Below are 25253 nucleotides of genomic sequence, written 5' to 3'. Positions count from 1 at the left end.
ATAGCAGATCAAAGTCACACAAGATTTTCAAGGGGAAAAAGAAAAGTTTTTTTTTTTTTTACACTTAACTTTTGCTTGTGTATACTTTACTTTTATAAAGCATGTTAGAGAAATAACATCTTATCAAAATTTAATTTTAAAGAAGTCATATAAGGATAAAAATGTCATATGAAATGTGAAAAACATTGAGCCTCTTCCGGAAGTTTTTTTTTTCTATGATGATGTTCTGTGGCTTTGTTGATTTATGTCCACAGTCTGTTTCATATTATTTAGTACGTAGCAGTACAGACAGATGTGAAAACCTCAGATAGTATCTGGATTAATGGATTTAGATGTCACTGGGTTCTAAACTAATTTCCACAATGATCGTATCCTGTAGGCTACTGTTGATGCATCCTAGATAGCTAAATATAACATGTATAAAACAACAAAACAAGACAAATCACATTCTCTAATGGAGTTTAAAGTGCTTGGGGTTAGGGTTAGTGCTAAAGTCTTGTGATTTAGCATCAGTAGAATCCCTAAAACACATCAACATATGGCTAAAGATGCAGAAAATAACCAAATCTCACCAGCAAACCATATTTCAGTGCAGATAGTTTGAAACAATTTGTGAAAATTGTCTCCTTTGCTAACCATTTTACCTGTTTTACAATTTTTGTTGAACAAATTTGTATCCATATGGTGTCTTTTGTTGGAGGTGAATGAATGGTCTAAAATGAGGTATACCTTGGGTTGCTGACATAGTAGATTAGCAAAGTATGGAGAGGTGTTTGCGAGTGTTGATCATCTGGGCATAAGTAGACACAACACTTCCTACAAAGGCTCATGTTTTTGCAATTTTTACACTTGCAAAACAGTTGCAGGTTGCGCAGGCATCTGATTCACAAAGCCCTTGCAAAGAAAAAATGTCACCTCTAATTGTGATGACAAGCAGGATTTTTTTTAATAGATAAATCGGATCAGAAATGTAGCTCTTAATTCAGCACTTCATATTTGGAAAATAATCAAGGATTTAATTAAGTGTTATCAGACAAAAACCATTGTGTGATTTCACTGGTGCTGGCAGGCCTGTAGACCCAATCCAAGCAAACCCAGGAAGGCTGAAATATAGAAACAGCATTTATGACTACATTTCTATATAAAATTTTAAGCTGTGTAATAACATTAAGGATGGATTACTTTAGGCATTTTGATGGGTTCTCATTTTGTTGAAAAATAATATATATAATTTTACACAATTGTTTTAAGGCATCAGTTTTTAGCTCTATGGCAGTGAAGTTATTCCTGGTTTTCAAGGTCTGTATTCAAACAGTACTACTTTAGCTCACTGAAGCTTGCAGGACCATCAGAAACTGCTTAAATGCAAGTAAATCTACCATTACTAAACTCTCCAGCCTTCATTTTGTCCTGAAAGGCTGCTTTTATAGACGACTAAAACTTTATGGACATTTATAAAACCTTCAATAGCCATGATTTTTCAGGGTCCCTTGCCCTAGCTTTGAAATTATTCCACAAAAAAAATGGAAAACAAAAGTTTTTTTCATGCTCAGAAATGGTACCGTGACTGAGATCTTTGTCGGCAGGGGATATTGAGCACGCGGGTAAACAATGACTTGCTGTCATAGATATAATGACTGTAATTTGCAAATGAGAGACTTGGTCATCTGTTAACATCGCTTGTACTGTTTTCATATTCCTCTATAAATTTCATGAGCTCAGGCTGGAAGTTAAAGAGCAATCCCTCCCTTTGATACTGAAAACATGGGTTGTGTAAAGCAACACATTTGCTATATCAAAAAAAAAACAAGCCACCATTACTTCATAAATGAACAGATACTGTCCTGCGTGGGTGTAAAAATATGCTCATATATGACTTCTGCGAGAGACGCAAAAAAGTAGTTTACTACCCACACTGCCTGTGCTGTGGAAGGAAAAATCAGATATGGCTGACAGGTTAGTTTCTGTGTGCACTGCAGGCATATTATAAATGACTGCGTATCAAGCATCAAATAATTGCCAATTGCAGAGCCATTTATTCTTCTGACACACAATACAGGATGCTGGGTTCAGGAACCTTTTATGGAGGATGCAGTGTTGGATTGATCCAAAGAAACAAAAGGCACCCAGCACATAGATTTACAGTACTTATCTGGCAAATACACACTGTAAATCTAAAATCAGTGTTCCTGATTTTTTTTATAACTAATTAGCATATAATTTCCTGCTTCATAGTGTAAAAAATGCATGTATGTAAAATAAGATTTCTCATTTCAGCTTTCAGGAATTTTAACTGCCAAGATTCAATGTAATTTTTTGTTCGCATACAGAAAGCAAGTCATTTCCAATCATGAACAGCATAAGTGTTGAACTCCTTGTCAGCAATTGAAAATAAACAAACTGATTTAGGGGACCAGAGTTTGGCAGAGACAGCCATATGCAGAAAACGCTCTTGCCCCAGAATGTTTAAGAAGTGTTCACAAATCAGAGCCTGTGTGTGATTTAACAAGTAGCACACAAAAATAAGTGAAGTCAAAGACTGACAACTATAATTTAATCAGCGATGGCGCTGGGGTAAGACCTGACAACATAGCCGTCCAACACTCAGCCATCTGCTTGTTTTGAGAAAGCTGAGCCAAGAGAAGGAGCCAGGAGCAAACATGTGAAAAAATAATCAACACTACTATTTTTATTTCAGTTGGGCCCTCAATTTTAATTAGACAAATTAGATCAACCATAGGAGATTTCAAATTAGGACGTATGCAAAAAAATATTGCGTAACGGTTGTCTCTATAATTAAAAACACAGATGTCTCTCACTCAGGTCAAACAGCACAGCTGAAGCTGAGTGTCTTTGGTCGTTTAGTAGAATTTATGATAACTCCAGCTGAATTACAAACTATGGTTATGTATTGTCAATATATATCAGAATATTAGATGACTTCTTAAACTGTGACACAAGCACCTACTTGGGCTGCCTTTAGTGCCAATCAAAAAATATTTTGGTGTTAATTATTTTTGGGATAATTCAGAACATTTTAAATGTGATGTAGCCCTGTCAAGCTCCAATATCCAGAATGATGTGTTTGAGAATACTCTTCATTCCTTCTTTACAACCTTCTAAAATTAAGGAGTAGGAGTAGAGAAAGTTTCAAGTACTCCCTTTATTAACTGAAGTTGACAGCAGAACAAGTATTAATGTGATGTTCAATTTATCTAGTCTGAAGTGGGATCTTGGAATGACATCAAAATCAGCTTAACAGCGGTTTCAAATTAGGAAATTTGTGGGTTTTGTATATACTGTATGTGTTCAATTATTAGGCTAGCCACTCAAACTATTAATAGTGTATTGTATTAGTTCTGTAGTCAAATTGAGTCACAAGTGGCACTACTTTAGCTTCCCCACCATGGCTGTCTGTTTTTATTATACACCCTGAAATGTGAAAAGGGAAAAGTCTACTAGTCTTTTTTTCATCAACTTGCCAGCATCAGGTGGGGAAGAAGCGTCAATATTGAGAGAAAATTCTGGATTACCCCGGCTCTTTCTCTCAATAAAGGAATTAAGCCAGGGGTCTGCAACTCCAGTGCTCAAGTGCAGTAGGGACGCAACTTTTGGATGCATCACTACTCCAACAAATTTTAAAATTTGTCATTCAGTGCTTTGGAGTCCTGTCAGCTCTTTTGTTTTGTAGTTTTTTTTTAAGAAAGCACCAATCTATTTATTTGGCACCCCATAGTGATCGTGCAGTTTCTCCGATTGATTTGTGCGCTTTTGATCCAACACACTCTGTTGCGTTGACGCTCCTTTGATTACATGTTTAACGTTCTGAGCAACAAGTTCCAAAACCCAAGTGCTGCTTTGTGGCTGTTTTGATTCAGTAGTCCAGTTGCATTTCTGAGTACTGACCGCGAGGATTCCAGATATTAAAGAGCCGTAATTCTTAAATCCCCTCCTTTTATGTTTTTGCATCTCTGTACTTTTTAATTTTAAGTTTCCTTATTAAGGGAAGCGTTTTAAAATTTCATTGGGCGTCCAGCACTAATCCTCTGTTCACAGCATGTGGGAAAAAAAATAATTTATATTTTAACTACTCGTGAAGGTTTTAAAACCTGCAAAATTGTTAAAGATTATCATTCAAGTTTTTCTGGTGAGCATTATTAATACTGTACTTTAACTATGGTTATAATTTTTATCCTGTGTGTATATTGCTTTTTCTTTCACTTTGCTATTACAATGGTTTGCTTTGTCAGATAAGCTCTGTCAGATAAAAATAATTGACAGAGATGAATTTGAATGCCCTATCTAAGATCGAAATTATAACTAAAATGCCGTTTTACCACATCAGTTTGCTTCCTAGCCTCTTCTATGTCCTACTTAAATACTCTGCATTAATAGAAAGTAAATAACTTCTTTGTTGTCATAAAAAAAATACAGAATAGTGGCAGAGCAACATCTCCCATAGGTCAACAAATTGCTACTCATTTTTTTTTTCCAGCAGCTGAATAATGACCTGTCAAAAGCACATAAAAGGCGACACCCAGCGCAGCACTGCATACAGTATGTTGAAACAGCGATGAATCTGTTAGTGGCTCACAGCTGCTCTAAATCACTTTTAACCGCAGAAGTGACAGACTGCAGGGGAGCAATTAGCACTTACTAATCATCGCAGCATAATTACCACCTATTCATTGATAAACGTCGCTGTACAAAATTCTACTGTTCAGCCATTCTTTACTCTTACAATATATATTGTTGCTAAAGAATAAGTATAGGTGCTGTTCATAATTTGAATTATGTAAACCATTTCTGTTATTTACAGTTACACAGCACAGTCAGTCAGATAAATGTTTAGGCTATCATCAAACTCTATCTACCCGCAAAAAACTGCAAGAGCAATAATAGAAAACAAAAGATTTGCATCCGATAATGAAAAATGGAAAAGGAAGAGAAAGGTTTTCCACTTTCTTCAGCATTTCTACAATGCCTTTAAAGTTATTTAAATTGATTTCATTGTTTTATATTTTTCTTAGGACTGCCAGTCCTAATAAACTTTATTGTGCATGCGTTGCTTGCTGGCATGTGCACATGTAGGTGTATTAGCTCGAAGTTTCACATGCATGAATTAAGCCCGTCACTCGGCTGGATGAGTGACAGGCTTCCAGCCATCACACAAATTTCATAGGAAATGAATGGAGAGGAAAATTTATAAATTTGCAGTTAAAACAAAATGGCTTTCTTTAAACCTTCCTGAATACAAAATCTGGAAAACAGAGAATCTTCAGACATGTTTGGTTTGAGAAAATAAAACATTTTCTTAAATATTTTTTGAAAACGTGACAGTGGAGGTTTTTGATATGGGCTACATTGGCAGGTGCCCAGGGTGGAATCAGTAAGGGGTGAGGCAGCTAAGGCTACTTGAATGTAGTATGCATGTAAGGGAAACTATGGAGTAAATGTCCCTTAGTTGCTGTTGAGTACTGAGATTACATTACTTGCTTCATATAATAATGCTACTTTTTATTATATACTGTATATATATAAAATCTGATTATTATTAGCATTTAAGTTGGTTGGAGTGCAGCAGAAGGTTACAAAGTTATGCATTGTGATTAATTGCAATAATTAATCATTATTGCAATTAAGGAGACATAATATGTCTCCTTAATTAATCAACACTTTCAATGTTTATGATCGTTTTCATGCTGAAAGGTGAACCTCTTGAAAACATGTAAGAGGTTGCAAAACCTCTTGCATGTTTTCCATTGCTCTGTATGTAGCATTATCAATTTTCCTTAGTCTTTTCAATGTGCTATAGACAGACGAGCTTGTTATGTGAAAACAAATGAAAACTGCATTTCATTATTTCATTATTGAAACTGCATTTCAATAAATTTTATTCACACTACAGTTTTCAGAATATGTTCTAATGCAGTCCGTTTGTTTCTGTCGACCAATGGCAGTGATCACCTGCAGCGACCCTGGCATCCCAGCAAATGGGCTACGATTTGGTGACGATGCCACAGTGGGTCAGAATGTGACGTTCTCGTGCCAGCCAGGATTTGTGATTATGGGAGGGGAAAGTGCCATCTCTAGGACTTGCACCAACAACGGGACATGGAGCGGAACAATGCCATCATGCCAAGGTAAGCCCATTTTGTTCTGTAGTCTACTCAGAACAATTGACTGCATTGTTTTGCAATGCAGTCAGTCTTGATAACCATCAGGCTTTGTTACAACAACCTTGGCACACTAGCACAGCGTCACATTAAATTACTTCTTGATGTTTGATAAGATTAGCAAGAAAGGTGACACTGGACTTCCTGTGTGTTCAGGTAGTGGTGGAGTGTTTATTTCATGCACTGGCCCCCGACACATTACATCAGATGTCTACAAGTTCACAAAAGTCAACAGTTTGCAAAGTGTTTGCGAGTGCAATTATTACTAGAAACCTAAATGATGTAACTTTTACAGTTCGAGGAGTTCTACTGAGCAGGACAAAATTAAAATGATCTGGTCTTTATCAGGGTGAAAAGTTTGTTTAAATCTAACTCAAAGTGTAAAAAGAACACAGACTAGATTCCTCTATTAATTATTTAAAACAAAACCACAAAAAGATCAAAATGAAATTGCTGCATTTGAAGAACTACCAGCACTAACTTCAAGCAGCCATCTTCTGTTTGACTTCAGTCTTATTGTGAAAGAATCCTTGAGAAAATTGTTTCTGTTCATTGAAGTCTGTGCTGAAATGTTATTTCCAGTTTATTCTAAATTTGGTTCTGTTATTCCTCGTTGTCATGTCATGAACTGTTCCATCGAACATGCTAAGGCCTGGAGAGTCAACTTTTCAGAGAATTGCACAATATAATGTTGGGGTGAATTTGCTAGTTAATTTCAAGTCTGGAGAGATTTGCAGCTGTCTGCAATGTGTTTGTCTTGTAATTAATCTTTTGCACTGTATAATGATGGGCTTTAATTGTTTCGCAATTACCTTATAACCCTTTCAAAATTAATGAGCAGCAACAATTGCTTTTCTACAGTAGTTTCTGATGTCTATCATCCTTGGTATTGCACTAGCACACATCTGTTGCTCAAATTTTGGGTATTTTTGAGGTTGCCACCAATGCCAGAGGTCCTAAATGATGCACTTCAGGTTGGTGAAGGCAACATTGTACGCTGTAACTAAATGGAGAAAAACTGAGAGCTTTTGTTTTTCTAGAAGAAATTTTGAAGGTGTTTTACAATCTCAGAATTTTAAACGTGTTTGTCTCACACCTCAAACTAAAGTGTTAAAGCACAATTTAGAGTACTTTAGGAAACATAGCAACTTAGATTTACACTGAGAGTCCAGAAAATTAATAAATAACATAATACGACAGAGCCATCTAGTAATTGCTTAGAGTTTCAGTCCATTACTGCAGTTACTTAATATTATTTATAATAGAAAAACTATTAAGGTAAATTAAGCATTTTTGTTTGTTTTTTGTTGCCTGAAAGTTCTTTATTTTCAGTTTCAGATGCTTAACTTGTGTATCATAAAAAAATTAATAAGTTGCATTTAAAATATGTGTGACCAGGGACCAGGTAATAACCCTATCATTTAAATGTCATGTCCAGATAGGAAAAACCTACCAACTGAAAGATTGTGTTTCTGTGTTTAGACAAACAACATGGATCTCTCTCAATTTGTAATTAAAGAATAAGTTATTGTCTCTCTTTGTGAAAGTTACTGCACATTCTAGCAGTGGTAGAAAATCCAGGAAGTGAGCTTAGTAGTTTTACACCTATCAGCTCTACATCAGTCTATGATTTATGATCCTGGAGTGGAGGCATAGATTAGCATTTCGGCTGCTGACACCATAAAGTAGGTGTTGCAGGAAAGATTAACTCGTGCAGAAAACGGTTCAGATGTACACCGGGAAATAAAAGAGCCTACAAGGCAAATGGTGGCTTATTGTTGCTAAGGAACTGTTTGCAGGCTGCTGTGTCAGTGGCTGTACAGAGAGGCAAACTGTTATTATGTTTGCCTCTTGAGAAATGGCAAGGGACAAATTAAATGTGAGAAAAGGAGGCAGAGTTTGAGAGACTATCATGTACACATACAAATCCAACTTGTTGTAGATATGTACGCATAGAATGGCTAAGAGTTGTTGAAAATCAAACACAGGCTTTTTTCCCCTTCTACCTTTAGGCTACTTGTTGTTTTTCAGCTGCCTGTGTATAAGATGCAGCTTGGAACGTAAATAGCCATTTTCTCTCCTTTGCTCAGCCTCTAGATTTGAAGCCGCACGCTTCTCATTGTTCTCAAGCTCCTCGTCTGCCCTTGCTCAGGCGTTTACAACATCCAAACTGACAGCGAGTTGAATTATTTCACTCGTGTTTTTCATTATTCACAAAACCTGTTCCATTATATGCCAAAGACGTCTGATGAGTTGATAGTTGCCCAACTGCTGCCCACATCTGTTTAAACAGAGAGAACAAGAGAAGGCGAGGGAGGCTGAGCTGGTGTGTGCGCTACATGTGCACAGGCATGTATCTGAAAGTTTCTAAATCTAACCTCCAGCTGACAGCTCCTGCTGCAGCTCTTACACTCTGCCCTGCTCCTGCTATCCTACCTGAGGTTGATTTGAAGAGGAGGTAACTCTGGACTCTAAGCTTTCCTGTCACGCACACCACGATGCATTCATACAGTCAAAAGACCTCTTGCAGCTATGGCCTTCTCTCTCTCATGCATACTTATTCACAGACTCTTCACACATGCCCGTTTTTTTTCCTCTTTTTTTTCCTCCATCATCACCGCTGTCCGTAGTGCTGTCCACTTACATTGACCTGCACACATTAATAAGTGACCCACAGGGTCGCTGCTGCCTCTTCTCTCACTCTCGGTTCCCCAGTAGCAATTATTTATCTCATGAAGTAAATGAATAAAAGAAAGGCAGAAGGGAGAAGTTTGATTACTAAGTGGGTGCTCTACATCCGTTTAACTATTTCTCAATATGGATGAGATATTAAAGCAAAACGCAGATGTTACGAGGTCTTCTCCTCCTTTATTTTCACTGTAATTTAAAACCATCTTTAACAAGCGATGAGAATCCAGTCCGCTAATTACAGAACTTTGTTCTTACAACTTTTTCCAAAGCCTTCATGGCAGCACATTTTAGAAATGCATGGGGGAAATCTGTATTTCTCTTCTAATCAGAAGACTGGCTATTCTAGGAGAATTGTTTGCCTTTTTATTTTGCATGACTGGCTTGAAGTTAAAGGTGCAGCAGTCAGGCAGTTTGAGCTGCTTAAAAGTGATGGGAAGCTGGGCATCTGTCATCTTGTCACAGATTGGGATAACGTGCCAAAGGAGTATGAGCTAAAACGCTGGCGGGTGGGGGAAGTAGAAGGAGGAAAGACATACAGAGACAAATGGAGATTCGAGGAGACAAAGAGGTTTTACTCTGTGCATAATTTTGCACATAATGTGTGAATGTCAGTTCTAGCTGCTGAGTTTCTGTGTGATGTGCTTTGGATCACGTCATCCACTTTGGATGACGCATCCAAAGTGTGATCCCAGCATAGGATGCAGTCTGAATCCCAGGTTTGGCATGTTCAGCTGAGAGCGACTAATGCTCTAATGCTGCTTAGAATTACTTTGGAAAATGGGGCCACTCTCTTCTTTTCATCTAGTTCTGCTTGCCACCCAGACCTGATGCTTTTTTTTTTCTTCTCTGTTTTCGTGCCATTTCTAAAGCTGCGCTTATGAGATTAGAAAGCCTACCTCTATGATCAGTGTAATATACCTACTCGCATAACCATTTCTTTTTTACTTTGACTTCGCCACTGTTGGATTTTTTCCTACAGATCTACTGTAGGAAAATACAGGTAGTCTAATGTACAGTAACCACCTTTCATTGTTGAGTGTTATTTTTTGCCCAGAGCTTATTAACGTCATCACAGTTAATTACACCATGGCCTGAATGTCTTTCTAAACATAGCATACCTGTGAAGCATATATGCTGTGTAAATGTCCGTATGGAAATGGCTCTGGAACCGCAGCCAACCAAGAACAAAAGACGCTTCCCTTCAGAGAGAAGGAGTGAATATCCCACTGTGGTCTGTTCCATATTCATTGTTACTCATTCTTCAGGAAAACAAACAAGTAAGCAAAAAATGTGGCAAGAACGTTGTGCCTTATAAAAGTAGTTGCATCCTTGAATCTTTTCACAGTTCCTGTCATTTTACAACAATAAACTTCAATTTAATTGATTATAATTTTTTAAGTAAGAGACCATATTCTTGGAAAGGAAGAGACAAATAATATGTATATATATGAGGGATGTGGTAGTTCAAATTTAAACTTTGGCTTTCATGCAAAACACAATGTATCATCTTCCTGATAATCTCCACTGTGATGAATTTCTTTATTAAGGACAAGAACATTGATTGGAAATATTTACAGGATGTATAGAGAGAAACACACAGCAATATTGGAAGAAATCCTGTTAGAAGCTGCAGAACAATTAAGATAAAAGTTTACCTTCCAGCAGACAAAACAGCCAATTCAAGCATATTCATGTTTGAATGGCCAAATCCAGTCAAAGTTGGACTTGGCTATTCAAATTGTAAAACTGCACCAAGATTTGAGCATTGCTGTTCACAGCCTTTTCCTATCCAGTCTGACTGAGTTTGAACTGTTTTGTGAAATCAATCATCTTTAGTCTGTAGAAACTATGCAGAGCAGATAAAGACACCCTTCAAAATTTACAGCTGTACCTTGCAGCAAAAGATTACAAATTGTTGTTTGTGAGTACCACTCTTTTCAGTATTTTACCTATAGAGAAATATATATATATATATATATATATATATATATATATATATATATATATATATATATATATATATATATATATTGTTTCCCTTTTTCTTGAAAGTTATGCATTGTTTTGTGTTGGTCTGCAACCTGAAATAATCCAATACAAGACGACTTAATTCAGAGCTGGAGCTAAAACACACTCATTCTTATCATTCTAATTAAAATTTCATTTTCAGCTATCAGTTAATAGTTTGGTGGTATGTGGACTGTAGCCTGTTTTCATTGTGTTTCAAACCTACAGAAGCTTCAGTGTTTATAGATAAAATAACTACCAGGCCATACACAGTATAGCATGGGGTAAAGATTGTAGTCATGATTCGTCATACTCTGATCTTAGGTAAACCTGTTCATTACTCTGAGTTCCTGTAGAAAGGATTGCCTCCTCTAAATAATGTTTACTAAAGCTGCTGGGGATCAAACTCTGCTCATCTGCAGTGAGACTCATGTTACACAAGGATAGCTACAGATTTAAAGAACTGCCATAATTTATTCACATTCTTAAAACTCATATCCAGTCTGCAGCCCCATGAGCCCATGTGCTAGTGTGTGAGAACTAATTCGGAGCTTTATTATGCATTTATTTATTACATTTGGTGAGCAGAAAGTTTACAGCTTGCAGATCCATAAAATGTCCCCAGATTACTCACAAATATTCAATAAACTGTAAACAGAGAAAGGAAAAAATTCCTCAGTCAAAACACAAGTTTCCATTTGGTCTTAACTGTAAACAGTATGTAAAACTGTAACTCATTCCTATTTCATATCCTTGAAATATTGCTATGCTTTATTGCAATTAGTTTGATTAAAGTTTAGGTAATCTGCATTTTTAGCTGTTTGTGAAAGTGTTCTGAGAGGGAAAGAGAAATAGATATAGATCATCACCATTTTAACACCTAAAACTGTTTATAATCAACATTAACATTTACTTTACATCGCATAAAAGTACAACATCAAGATTTAGGCCATCGTCTGTTTTCACTAATGGATATAGACAATGCAGAGCAGCTGATGTATTTGTTGTTATCCTTGGGTACGTTTTTAAATTTAAAGTAGACACTTTTCATCAAACTACAAATGCCTACAATGTTCTTAATTATGGCTGGAAGAGCCAATGTGACGATTGTTTGTTGTACCAAATATTATTGATAAAACTATTAGCTTAGTTATATAAATCCCTAAATTAATTCATTGATGATGATGATGATGATAATTACCAATAAAGTAAATTGATTGGTTCAGTTGTTTATTGGCAGATTGTTATTAGACTATTGGCTCAAAAACATTACTGCATTCTTGACAAGTTTTCATTATTATTATTATTATTGTTATTGTTATTGTTATTATTATTGTATTTAAATGAACACAGACCATTATGTTTGCTGTTGTTACATTATGAGTTGCTACATGTTTATTAGTCATTTTTTGACAAGCCTGTAAGTGTGTGCCGACTGTTTTCACAGTAGTGACCTGTCCTACTCCACCGTCCGTCCCCAACGGGCTGCTGGAGGGCTCCGTCCTGGAGTGGGGGTCCAGTGTGAGCTATGGCTGCCTACCTGGGTATGAACTCTCCTTCCCTGCTGTGCTTACCTGCACAGGAAATGGCATGTGGAGCGGAGACCTGCCCCAGTGCTTGCGTAAGTTGCTCTGTTCTACCTTAATTTCTACCTCCTAACAGACTAGTTATGACAGTAATTACAGAAATTTGCAGAATACATTTCTTTGTGTAAAGATTGAGAGTGTGCGAGTAGGAGTTCTGCCTAGAAATGGTCTTTTTCTCCATTTAGTTGAACTCAGCCAGAAAAAAAGCAAACTTTTTGTATTCCATCATACACATGGGACAAGCAGTTCCATGTGTATGATAAAAGTAATGCAAAATACAAGAAAAGGACTGTGTTTCACCTTGTGTACTGCAGTTGACCGAAATTACCAACCTTTTTTTTTCTCATATAAAAGTGAAATCAGGACTACAGAAGTTCAGTCAGCAAAAGTCATTCTGTTCTTCATTTGTCACTTGGGAATTTTTGACATAGAAGGTAACATTTTATTTGTCCCTCATCAGCAGTACACAGCTCTTGCATTTTTAATATATTGTGTTGCTTATCTCAGTCATTGCTTTAGCATCGCATACCTTTTTATAAGAACGCTATAAACTGCTTGCAATTTTCAAGGATTTGTTTTTCTAATTAATGAAAGTGTTGTAATTCATGAATAATAAATATAAGTCAAATATGAAGCTAGAGGACTAGCTGACTAAGCTAAGCTGTAATTTCCAAGGAATCTAAAAGTCATAAATGCATATTTTTCGTGTTGCTGTTTGTCTTTGTTTTCTTATGTTTTTTAAGTAAGTTTTTGATATGCTAAAGAATACATGAATTCACAAATGTTCATAGTAAAAAGTGAATATTTTGTCATTACTACATAGAATAAATTCTTTAATTTATATGTAGATTAAAAAGAAGTGAACTGCCCTCTACCCTCAGGGTGAGAGCTGCAGTGTTGATGGAGAAGATGATCTGAGCAGACTCATGACTGAATTTTCTTATTCTCCCTACTCCATTAATATCTTCTCAGGGATGTCTTTGCAAGTGCACTAATAACCTCAGCTATGCATGACTGCTCAAACAGTGTCTCACTGCCATCTGAATCAGGCATGCAATGTGTCACAAAGAAGTGAAATATTAAGTGGTAAAGTACTTACATGCGTTTGTTTCTCTCAGTGTTAGAACTCTTGAATGTTGATCACAAATGAAATCTCACTTATCTAAACACGAACAACATCAAGATGTTTTTTTTTAATGACTCAGGCATCTCAGCGTGAGCTGCAGTTGGGGGTTGTCTGTTGTTTTTTTCATGTCAAGCTCACAGCAGTATAGAGACTTAAAGAAAATGTGAATTTTGTTTTGATTGATATTGCATAGAGTTAACTAATACTGTATGGCTTAATGAGTTACAGGAGTTTGACTTTCAGATGTCAAACTACAACAAAGCTGTGAAGTAAACAGCTTTGTTGTTTTCCAGTAGCTGTCATTAAATAACAACAAATCAAAAAGTGTTAGACTGTGACAGAAGTTGATGAATGTTGGTGTATCCAGAGAAGCCAGCACATTCCCATGAGGGAGCTTTTAAGACACAGATAACAGATTGCTTTTGTTGTTGCACAGCAGCTAGACACACTATACCTTACAGTATGTCGCAATTTGCTCATGTATGGTGCTATGGAAAAAAAATGGATACCATTTTAGGTTTGTCATGTTTTGGCAACAAAGTTGAACCTGATAGTTGGATTTTATGTGGTAGTCCAAAGCAAAGTAGTAGAGGTAACTATAGCCAGGACAACTAATTGCATTACACTCCACATATCTGCCCTGTTTGAGAAACACAAACAAAACTATTGATGAAAGACAGTAGGAAATGGTCTAAGTTGATTTGGTAATTTGTAGGTGCTAAACTCAAGGCAATCCTGAACAGTTTCTGGTGCTACTGAAAACTTTTGGAGAGCTGTGGAAAGCACATATTCCTAACAAGCAGCAGGTGCCTCTCTTGGCGCCTTCGCAGTCGGAGTGCTGAGTCCCATCGTCCCTTTTCAACCAGAGCCAGACCGGCTCCCTCAGGATCAACCGTACAAATGAATCTTGCAGGTGCAGAGCTGCCACTGGCTGAACCCCTTCCTGTCAGAGGGAGATATAACTATAAAATAATCTTTGTCTGAAACAAATCACTCCTCTAAAACAATTTACTGCATTTCTGACTTATGACTCAAGTTTGTTTGGTGAAAGGTTCATCTAAAGGTTGCAGGACTGGGATTGTGCACCGCTGATCTACAACATCAACTCTTAATCAAATGAACTAAAGTTTGTGGTTCTTTTGTTACACAATATAAATAGCTGAAAAGCTGTGAAGGCCAACACTGCAGCTTAGAGTGCAATGTGTTGTCTGATTGATATATTATTGTGCCCAATCCAAGCTACTGATGTTGAGATTTGACCTTTAGAAAAGCCTTGTGTTTACATTCAGCTGCCCAGGTGTCTATTCTCTTGCCTGCTTTAGCCAAACTTGTCATCTGGTCATATAATGGATAAGTTTCCACTTGGTAAATATACCATGTCCAGACACTGTCCACCTCAATTATGATGAGCAGTGACATCCCTCAACACACTGCAATCATTTTTCCACATGAGCACCTTCTGAAAAACCTCCTGCGGCGATGTGAGCAAGCAACCTTTTCTGTTCCTGTCTGCTGTTTAGTGTGTCTGAGCACAGAACAGTTTTTTAACCCAGTAATTACATTTAGTAGCTGCACCGGTAACAACACAGATGCAGGTTTTGACAGTTGTTCCCAGCTGACACAAAATGAGTGACTACACATGAAATATCACTGCGCTCAGTAACCAAGTTTCTGTAAAGAACTTGACTCATCTGCTGCATACTTAATGTGGCAATAAGGTGATGAATCACTTTAGTTTTGCACAAGCAAAATACATAAGAATGGAAGCAGTGAACACTGGGTGTAAAACGCTGATTATATGTGGTGTGGACGAGGTTATTTTCTATGTATTAGAATGTCAGTAAAGCACCATCTGCGCCAGTCTCAGGTGAAGAATGGAGGCGAGCTAAATCCTTGTTATTAATGCTGACTGTGTATAATGACTACACTCTGTGCATTTTGTGTTCCATTATAAACACATACATTTGTCATGGAAACTCTGCAAAAGCACCGAGGTAAAATATTTTTTAGATTCTGGACTTAACATAAAAATCCATAAGTAATGGATATGAACTGTAAACTATGAAATAGTTGGAAAGTTATATTAATGTAAACATTAGTTTAAGATATAACCTCCCCCCGCCCCCAAAATCCAACAAACCACTAACAGCATAAGCAGATTTTCATTTTTTGCCGGAAAATTTAACCTGTCAAATTTATTGATGTTTCTGTTTGAGCAAAAATAATTTTTAAAGTCGCAGCTTTGCTTTTTTTTTCATGGCCATACTTCCAATAGCAAGCCTGCATCACTGAGTATTTCACTTATGATTGTAATTCATTTTCACCTCAGCGCATTTAAATACAGCTCAGCAAAACTGTGAGATTCTGCAAACACAAATCTTTACTCGGAATTTGCAGCCAAACAGGATTAAGATGCATGTTCATGCTCCTACCAGCACACAGGGAAGAGCTAAATTCAGTGTTTGAGAATGCCAGTTTTTAGTTGTCTGCAGGGATAAGTCTGTGATCCCAACTTTGAATCTCTGAATCTGGCCTCTGCATACTGATGACTTCAAAGCATTGATAATTCATCAAGGAAGAGGAAAGGCAGAGAGAGAGAGAGAAAAGTTTGACATGTCTCCATCTCACTCTTTCTACACACATTCGTACACTCCTACACACTGGCACATTAAATATGCTGAGCTTGGTTTGGCTTGGGGCCATTTTTCTTATATATCCATAAAACAGAACATTATTTTCCTGTGGCTTGAAGTTTATGACTGATGTGCATGTCACCTGTTTGGCCTGCATTGTCAACGCTCCAAGAAATACGAACAGAATACTAAGCTTTACGGTGCCATTTGAGATGGGACAAGAATTGTTTTCAGATCTGTCCAGAGGTTTGCATATTTCTTTTGCCATCCCAGAAAAACCGACCAGACTCGGGACTTGAAGCACAATGCAGGGTCTTACTTTTTTGATATAAATTTTCTAGGGGAGCACATTGCGCTGGATAAGAAGACGTTTGAGATATTTTCAGTTTAAATTTTATCCAGCCATTCTTGTACTGTGTGGATTTTAATCTCTCTTCCTAGATACAGGTTGTATCACGGATTGGTTGTGGGAAGACCCTGTTAGTTCATGAGTTGTAGGAGGAATGCAAGGAGGAACTTATCTCTGTCAGCAGACCTCCATGCAGCAGCACATATCAGGTCTGGAGGAGCAGCTGCCTCATTATTAGCTTGATCCTGCGGTGCTCTGGCTGCGTGACTAGATGCTTTGACTCTCTCCCTCCCCTCTGCTCTCTCTCCCACATACACCAAGCATATCAGAACCACCGACAGCTAACAAGCAACATATACTGATCACTGGGGTCATTGGGGAGTGATGGATGGATAAAATAAGGGGATGAATAGAAAGAGGCATTTGGAAGACCAGAGGATGGCTCACTTATCCTACCATCAAACCCATTCAGCCTAAACTATTTGAGCCACTTTTATTTGATGTCTATACGCAATAAATTGACAGAGGAGCAGTGGAAATCCATCAGGATTCTTCTGCTGAGGCTGTAGCTAGAGTCCCATTAAAAAAGCAATGTCATACAAGAGGCTTAGAGAGCCAGAGCGGCAGTAAATGGTTTTGGTTGAGCTAACCCCTAGGCCCCTTCAGAGAAATTAATATTTCACTTGCTAATTATTTTGATCTGAAATTTAGAGCCATGACCTTCCTCAGCTCCCTCTTTGCTGCCAAGATGAATATTCATACACCTACTGTAACTACTCGCCGATGAGACTGATTACTGGAAACAAAAGTGATTAGACGTGCACAATTCATCCTGCAACAAGGATGTCCATGTATCTGCCCACATTTGTCAAAACGGACTTTCTACAACCCCAGTAACGTCAAAGCAGTTTGAATAATTTCCTCTTTGAAGACATTCCAAATTATATAGGAAGATGATTATTGTTATGGTTATGTAAATGGGATAAAAAGTCCACCAAATGGAGCAAAGCCCTTAGCTGAGTGAAACCAATGTAGGTACTTGGTCTCTGATCGTGTATAGCTACAGCAGAAGCCCACACAGTTTATTATTTCTTAATTAAAGCCTCTCCATTCAGTCACTATCTGCAGTTTTCTTGTGGACAACAAGGTGGGAAACATCAACATTAAATTCAGAAAAAGGCCTGAGATTCTTAACTAATCAGGGTTCAGGACTCACCATCAACCCTCACTGACGTGGTGAGACTTATGTCAACCTATCAGAGTTGACATAACAACCAGCACAGTCAGCATTAAGCCTGTTAACCCAAACAAATTATGTAGCTTTAGCTCACTGAAACTATAACCACTGTTGAAAGACAACCCATTTCTTCAGTATAAATTTAAAAACATTCAGGTTCACATTCAGTGTTCTTCTGATTACCTATCAGTAGCTCAATCCTGAAAAATATTGGGCTGTGAAAAATCTTAGACAGCACTTTGTTCATCCTGGGTGTAAGACTAATATCATAAACCTGAATGTGCATGAATTAATTAGAAAAATTAGCATGTTTTTGGCTTGTTTTCGGTGTCTGGAGTAATCGCAGAGAAAACAACACTGAGGTCATAGGTCATGGATATGGGTGGTGTTGAAGTGAACGAGGTATTTTACAGTGAAGATCACTTCCTCATCACAGTGGAGCACCAGAACTGGGAGAGGCTTACCTGTACAAATTTCAGCATCTGGACACACGATAAAACCCCACCAGCTGATTATCTTCATTACTTGGCAACTTGACAATTTATGTGTTGATCGTGTAGGGATAATGTATTAACTCATCGTCCCTTTGCTCTTCAGGGGAATAGTAGTTAATATAATCTGCATCATACATGTGTTTCACCTTGCTCAATTAGTGGATGTAAAAATAAAATAAAAACTAGTGTAAGGAGAGTAAATGGGGGGGAGGGGGGACCTCCACTTATTGTTAATATTTTTCCTCAGAAAAGACCTGTCACCCACTTTTGCATGAGAATTGATGGTTCTCATGCACAGTCACTAGCATCCTCTAGAACAAGTTTAGCCACAAATGGTCAATGGTATAAAAAACACATCAAGTGATTGATCCAGGGATATTCTTTGAAAGTTAAGTGGAAATAATAAATATGGTAGAAAATTATCCACAATTAACAAGATTCATTGTAGTCTTACTAAAATTGTTAAAAAAAACAAACAACTTAATTCACTACCATGTGAACCTACCACTACAGTTTTCTAAAATGCAAAGTCAGCCCAATCTGAAATATTGGGAAATTTTTCAGCGTTTAATGGGTCCCTCTGCTGATAAGCCTGATAGAGATGCAGGTTTCATTTTCCAGCAGGAATCGGCCCCATCGACTCTGCCTGTAGCGCCAATAAGTGGCTTCAGGGCCATAGTACCACTTTGCTTGACCACATTGATGAAGCAATTAATGCAAAAGGATTAATCACAGAGTTCACTTATTAGTATTCAGACCAATATAAAAAGCAGTCTACATTTGAATTTTAGATGTCCCATTTTTTATCTTTTGTAGTACAATTTTCTGTGAAGCGAAATCTTGGGTTAGGATTAGTTATAATTATCATCAAAACAACGAGATGTAAATTCATGAAATCTATTACTGTGTATTTAATACTCTATAGAATGAGTAGGCCTGTCACAGTAACAAATTTTGCTGGACAGTAAATTGGCCCAGAAGTTATTGCAATAAAAATTAACATTGTCCTTTTGAGATCATTTTCATTTGATCATTTTGGTAATGGTATAGAAATGCAACAACTCATTCTCAAAGATTAATGAATTCTAATAAACATTTAACTCTGTAACTAGAAGACTCTTATAAACAAAACTTCAAATAAAATTATGAAGTCTCTGTGAATAAAATTGTCCTTCAGAAAAATGGTTAGTTAAGACCAAAGAACTGAAAGACTGAAGACGTTTTTCATCCAGTTTTTGGTGGAAAGAGAAAGAAAAGGGGAAAACGATAAGTCATGCAAATGGAAAGTATTTAGTTTGTTTTAATTTATCATGCGATTAATTGATTTATTGCTTATTGTGACAAGACTAAGTTTGAATTGAATTGAATTACTAAAATACATTAACTTCTCAATAGGATTCTTATTTATTGAGATGGACCAGTTTGCTCTGTGTGCCATGTAGTGATGATGAAGAGCTCAAACATCAGTTCATGTTCCTGTTTCCCTTTTTCTTTACACATCTACGATATTACTTTGTATCTGCAGCCAAGTTCTGCGGAGATCCTGGCGTGCCTTCCAGAGGACGGCGAGAAGGACGCAGCTTCATATTCAAGTCAGAGGTGGCATTCAGTTGTAGCGCCCCCTATGTGCTTGTTGGGGCAACAACACGCATTTGCCAGGAGGATGGTACTTGGAGTGGTTCTCAGCCTCGGTGTATAGGTATTGCATTTCTTCACAAAATGGTTATACATAATTTTTGTTTGTAATAAAAATCTGTTCATTTTTATTATGACTTAAATTAATAGCCATTATAATATAACCATTAAACATTTTTGAACAAGAGCAACACAGTGAGATGCCCATCGGCTCAAATCTTAATTCATGACAGATGGTTTTGATGTTGGCAGTATAATAATGTATTTTTGTGCTTGACTTAAATGGAGAGAAGTTTCATCACATTCAGATAACAGCCAAATTAGTATTCATTTTACAACAAATTTCAGAGGCTCAAAATTCATTGTGAAAGAAATAAATCATTCCTAGATGATTCTGCTCACGTTAGCAAGCCACTTCAGTTACTGTCTGCCTGTACAAGCCACTCCTGAGAAAAATGACTTTTTGATTATCAATCTTTTTCTTTCTGTCACACTGTCCGCTTTGCTCCCTTGCAATCCCTTATCGCCACAATGGTTTCTTGTTGCAGAGCCTACGAGAAGCACATGTGAAAATCCAGGAATACCCGAGCATGGCTTCATGAATTACTCTACAGGTTTCAAGGTAAGATGATGGGGAGAAAAAACTAATTTAGTGATGTCTTTATGCACTTGAGCTTTTCAGATAAATGCAAAACAAAAAAAATAGTATGAGAAAAGACCAGCCACTATTGGCAATACTAAAATGAATTTTTTTTTAGTACGGCCTTACAACTTGATTTCCAGCCATCTGAAGGCTGAAATATTGGCAGTTCGATCTATGAATCTTCTAACATTTCAAACCACCTTTCAACAAGACATTGTAGGCAACACTTTGGCTGGTATCTCTGTCAGCACTCCTGGGCAGGGATGGAAATGATTAACACATAAACCTTAGGTTCCTTTACAATTTTGGCTCAACTTTAGACTTTGTTTTTACAGAAGGATCCCTATCTACTGTGAAAGCCATATATAGTATGGTTTGAACTATCAAATTTGAATGTATTGGTTTTTATTGTAACAGAAAGCACATAAATGTATGCTGCCTCTGTACTCATAATTCACAGTATTCATTATCCACCTTCTTTGAGATGCACCATATCAGCAAAACTCAAAAATTAGAGGCAATCCACACAAATTAAAACTTGCAGATCCAGCTATTTTTAAAGGTATTGAAACTTTGTTTTATCATCAGTTGACCACACAAAATGGTTTAAATAAATAATTTAAAAGTTAGAGTTGATGATATGTATACCAATATTTGGTTGAGCGTATAATTAGAGTTCCAACAGGAACTGTAAATTTACCATAATACTTGAGAAAACCCGACTGATTACTAAAAGGTAGGGTGAAAAAGTTATAAAGCTCACCTCATTTTTCTGTTTACACTATGAAGATCTTCTTGAAATGGGCAGATTCTGATGGATTTATGAATGAATGTTGCTATGTTAATTTGTTTATTTAAGGATCCCCATTAGTCTCTACAACAACAGAGACTATTCTTCATTCTTCACAAACATTACAGTAAAATCGTACTTTTAAATGTCTGTAGTTTTAAGATTTGCATGAGACAAGAAACTGCAAAAATTTGTCACAAAAATCTATATTATAATGTTTGTTTGCTTGGCAGTTCCCCTGAAGGCTCTCACTCTATATATTTCACTTTATTTGCACGCTTTTACTTTCTGAGTGTTGCAAGTTAAGTGTAAACAATTTCTTCACAACATTCAGTAGAATCACTGATATGAAAAGTGTCATACTAAAGGCAGAAGCAGCTTACATGGATTAGTGCTTGTAATGGTGTGCGGTCTTGCGTCGTTCTGCATTACTGAGCAACTTTTACCCACATCTTGACACTTCCAAATGAGAATAATCTGTCTTTGTGCTGTCTTTAAGGCGTGGACTGGAATGGCTGCTGAAAATATAAACAAAATTATTTAAACACTAGAAAACAGACAAGCCCTTCTAATCTCTGTATCAGATAAGAAAACAAAACAAAACAAAAAAAATAGGACATCAGCTTCGGAATAATTCTCCCTTTTACCACAACACCCTACAGATAATCATTGCTAAGGAGAAAAGAAACATTTAGTGTTCAGTATTATTTCCCAGCTCTTTAGATTTGGAGCTGGGAGCTTATTGGCATTTGCATCAGTGTATTGATTCCTTCTTTGTGTGTTGTCTGTTTGTGGCCAGGTGGGGAGCAGAGTAGACTTCCAGTGCCAACAGGGACACATACTGCAAGGCTCCACAACAAGGCTGTGTTTGCCGGATCTTACCTGGACCGGGATCCAACCTACCTGTGTCCGTAAGTGCTTGCTCTTCATGCTCTCACTGTGTTTTCAGATGACTTCTCCTGTGGTTGTTTGTCTCCAACCCTTCAGTCTTTCTTCACACTATTTATCTGTGCTGCTGATTACTCAGAGGGTCTCTTTACGCTCGTGCTCTGCCCTTCACCTCCTCACCCTCCCTGTGCCTCTGTCAATACCAAGTTCTCTCATTCGCTCAGTCCTCATCTAACCCGGGACCTTCCAGTAGATTGCTTCTCGTACCTCAATCAACCTGTCATCGTTCTGAGACTGAAGTGTTGGCCAAGATTACTGTCATTCTGTTTGGACAAGCTGAACTGTCGACCAGCATCAAACCAGGGCCGTGCAGTTTATCCCATTCACTTTGCCAAGATAAGTGGTTCTCCAAGTTGTGGTGTAATTCGGTATTTCTGTGAGATCCCTTTCTGCTAAAGCAATTTTTCTTGAGCTTTTCCATCTCAAATCGGACCAAAATTGTCCTTTAGTAACCACTTGTAGTGTTAACATTCAACACAGACAGAGAGACAGACTGATAGGATAGACGGACAGGACCTTCCTGCTGATGATATGCCTACTTTCTAAATGGCAAAAACAATTGAGGCATTCAAAGTCATCAACGTGAAAGTTTCCCATGTGATACATTATCTCTTGTTCCAAGGTGTCCTGAGCAATATGTGGCAAAAAAAGTTGGTTTTATCTTGCAGCGAGACTTTTAAAGTGTCTCTGTGTGTTTTATTGAAATAAGAGGAAGTTTCAGAGGGATTGTGAAACCTTTCATTTTTGCTTGCTGTCTTTTTATTGTGCATAAACCCACTCACCGGTTTATTGGGTAGAGCCAGCTGAGGCTAATACTTTGTATTATCACATCCCTCCACTGAATCCCTATATTTACTATATGGTCTTTTTACAACATATTGGTTCAATTTCAGATTCATTTTAGATGATGTGATTCTAGATGCTAGACTATTAAAGTATGTTACGCTTATAGTTGTTCCTAATACTCTTTTAATGTACCTTACTTATGACACAGCCATGCAGATGGGATTGAGGTCTTATACATATACTGGAAAACAAAGAAAGCCTAGTATTGTAGGAAAAAGTTTCCAATCTTCCAAGGATTTTGAGCCTTTCCTCATGTGGTAAGGCCTTCTTGAGGTGTGATAAATTTGTCATCCCTTCTCATTTAGTTGTGTTTTTGGTTGAGACTTTGCTGCTTTTCAGTATCTAGCAGCAATTGAGGACTTAATTTTATTATTTTAGATTGAGTAAAGAGAAATGCAAAAAAACCTTGCTTGTCACCCTTTCACTTGACAGTTCATAGCTCATTTCTCCTCCACTTTCTTTAAAATGTTGACCCTGTCATCATACTCCTCTTTGAATGATCCAGGAGGCTGGGCAACTGCTGACTCCTTAATGGCATGTATTGCTGAGCTGGGATGAGCTCTTGAAATTAAGCAGCAATCAGAGCAAATTTGTCTCTATTTAAATCCAGGTGAATTGTGTGGCTAGTGCCTAAATATACCTATCATAGGTTTCAATCTAACCAGAAAACCAGCATCCTATTAGTTTAGATTTAGACGTTTAAACAACTAAATTAGGCATTGGATCTTTGTGCAGAGACGAGGTGAAAACAGTCTTCTTTCACTTCTGCTAAAATCTATTACTGGTTGAAGTGGCTCGAGTCTGTACGAGAGATACTGTGCCTGAGGACTGAATTTTCTTTCTTTTTCTCTTTTAAGGGAACGCACTATAACACAGGAGTAAAATGGAACATAAATTACTGAACCTAAATTTAAAATCTGAACCTTTGAAATGGAAGCCTCTTACCATCACTTTGAAGTTGTTGAACACCATTTCTCTTTATATCCCCCAAGGCAAAGGTTGTGCAAAGTAATAGCACTCTCATTATTATGGAAATACAAATCAAAATCAAACTTATGTTGATTTAGGAGCTTGTGTTATTGCAGCTGTATCTTAATGCTTGCACCTCAAAATGGACATCAAAAGTCAAATTCACTGGTTGATCGTTTCTCATTATGCTATTCTTCATCTGGAAAAGTATGTTTTTTAGACTTAGTAGATTTCATTTCACATTTGTGCCAATAGATTATTTAAAAAAAAAAACACTTGAATCCCCCAAGGATTTTGTACATTTTTATCAGGTAATTGGTACATTGAACTACAGTAAATGATGGAGTTTTTGATTGACACTTTTAATTTATACCCCTTAATAGCAACAGTAAGTGCCTACCTTGACATATATAAATCCATCAATAAGACTTAATGTTTCCAGGTTCTAGACTTTATGTTTTGGCTTCTGTGCTTGGCAGGTGCAGATTGTTGTTTGGTATATCTGTCATCTTAAATGAAGCACCCCTGGAGCTGCTCTCTAGCATTGCTCCATCACATGTAGTGGCTTGACAATGTATTGATTTTTCCTCTGCCCTTGTCTTGTCATTGTTAATGCTGAAATTATTAGAGAAAAATGTGTTTGATCCTCTCTAGATTCTACTGCCACTGCTTGAGAAATTCAGTGCAGTTCTATGAAAAGTAATACATATTTCCTTTGTCTTTGCTTTGTTTGTGTCACAAAATGTTTCAGATCATTAAGCAAATTTTGACATCAGAAGACAATAACTTCAGTAATTGAAAACTACTTATTATCATTCATTTATTAGATGGGGGGACAAACCCAAACCAACCTGGTATTATATGAATATATAATTGTTCCTTTTGTTGTATCATGAACCAAGGACAAATAAATTACTTAGCTCAAGTTAATCTGACAACATAAAGACTGAAAGAGGAACACATTTTGCCTCAAGTTAAAGAAATTCAAGAGCACCAGTAAAGCAACCTCACTGCCATATGGATTATAAAGCTATTTCCAAGGCTTTGGGTGCCAGCGGACCACAATGAGAACCATTAGTCACAAAACATAGAAGACCGATGAACTTTCCCAGGAGTGTCTGGC

At 37.2% G+C, this 25253-nt stretch overlaps 1 protein-coding gene across 3 annotated transcripts in view; it reads left to right on the top strand.

The window, feature by feature from the left end:
- The window catches only part of LOC102234306 (CUB and sushi domain-containing protein 3-like), a 243084-nt gene that overhangs the window by 203787 nt on the left and 14044 nt on the right, over positions 1-25253 (top strand). For all 3 annotated transcript variants that reach the window (XM_023330906.1, XM_005810786.2, XM_023330905.1), the window contains exons 59-63: positions 5961-6143; positions 12322-12495; positions 19825-19998; positions 20483-20556; positions 22167-22278. In XM_023330906.1, coding sequence (XP_023186674.1) covers positions 5961-6143; positions 12322-12495; positions 19825-19998; positions 20483-20556; positions 22167-22278 — 717 coding nt within the window. The remainder of the gene's footprint in view (positions 1-5960; positions 6144-12321; positions 12496-19824; positions 19999-20482; positions 20557-22166; positions 22279-25253) is intronic.

This window comes from Xiphophorus maculatus, chromosome 3 (genome assembly GCF_002775205.1).
Source record: "Xiphophorus maculatus strain JP 163 A chromosome 3, X_maculatus-5.0-male, whole genome shotgun sequence".
Lineage (NCBI taxonomy): Eukaryota > Metazoa > Chordata > Actinopteri > Cyprinodontiformes > Poeciliidae > Xiphophorus > Xiphophorus maculatus.
The sequence above is the reverse complement of the archived record's forward strand: the minus strand, read 5'-3'. Positions and strand labels throughout refer to the sequence as shown.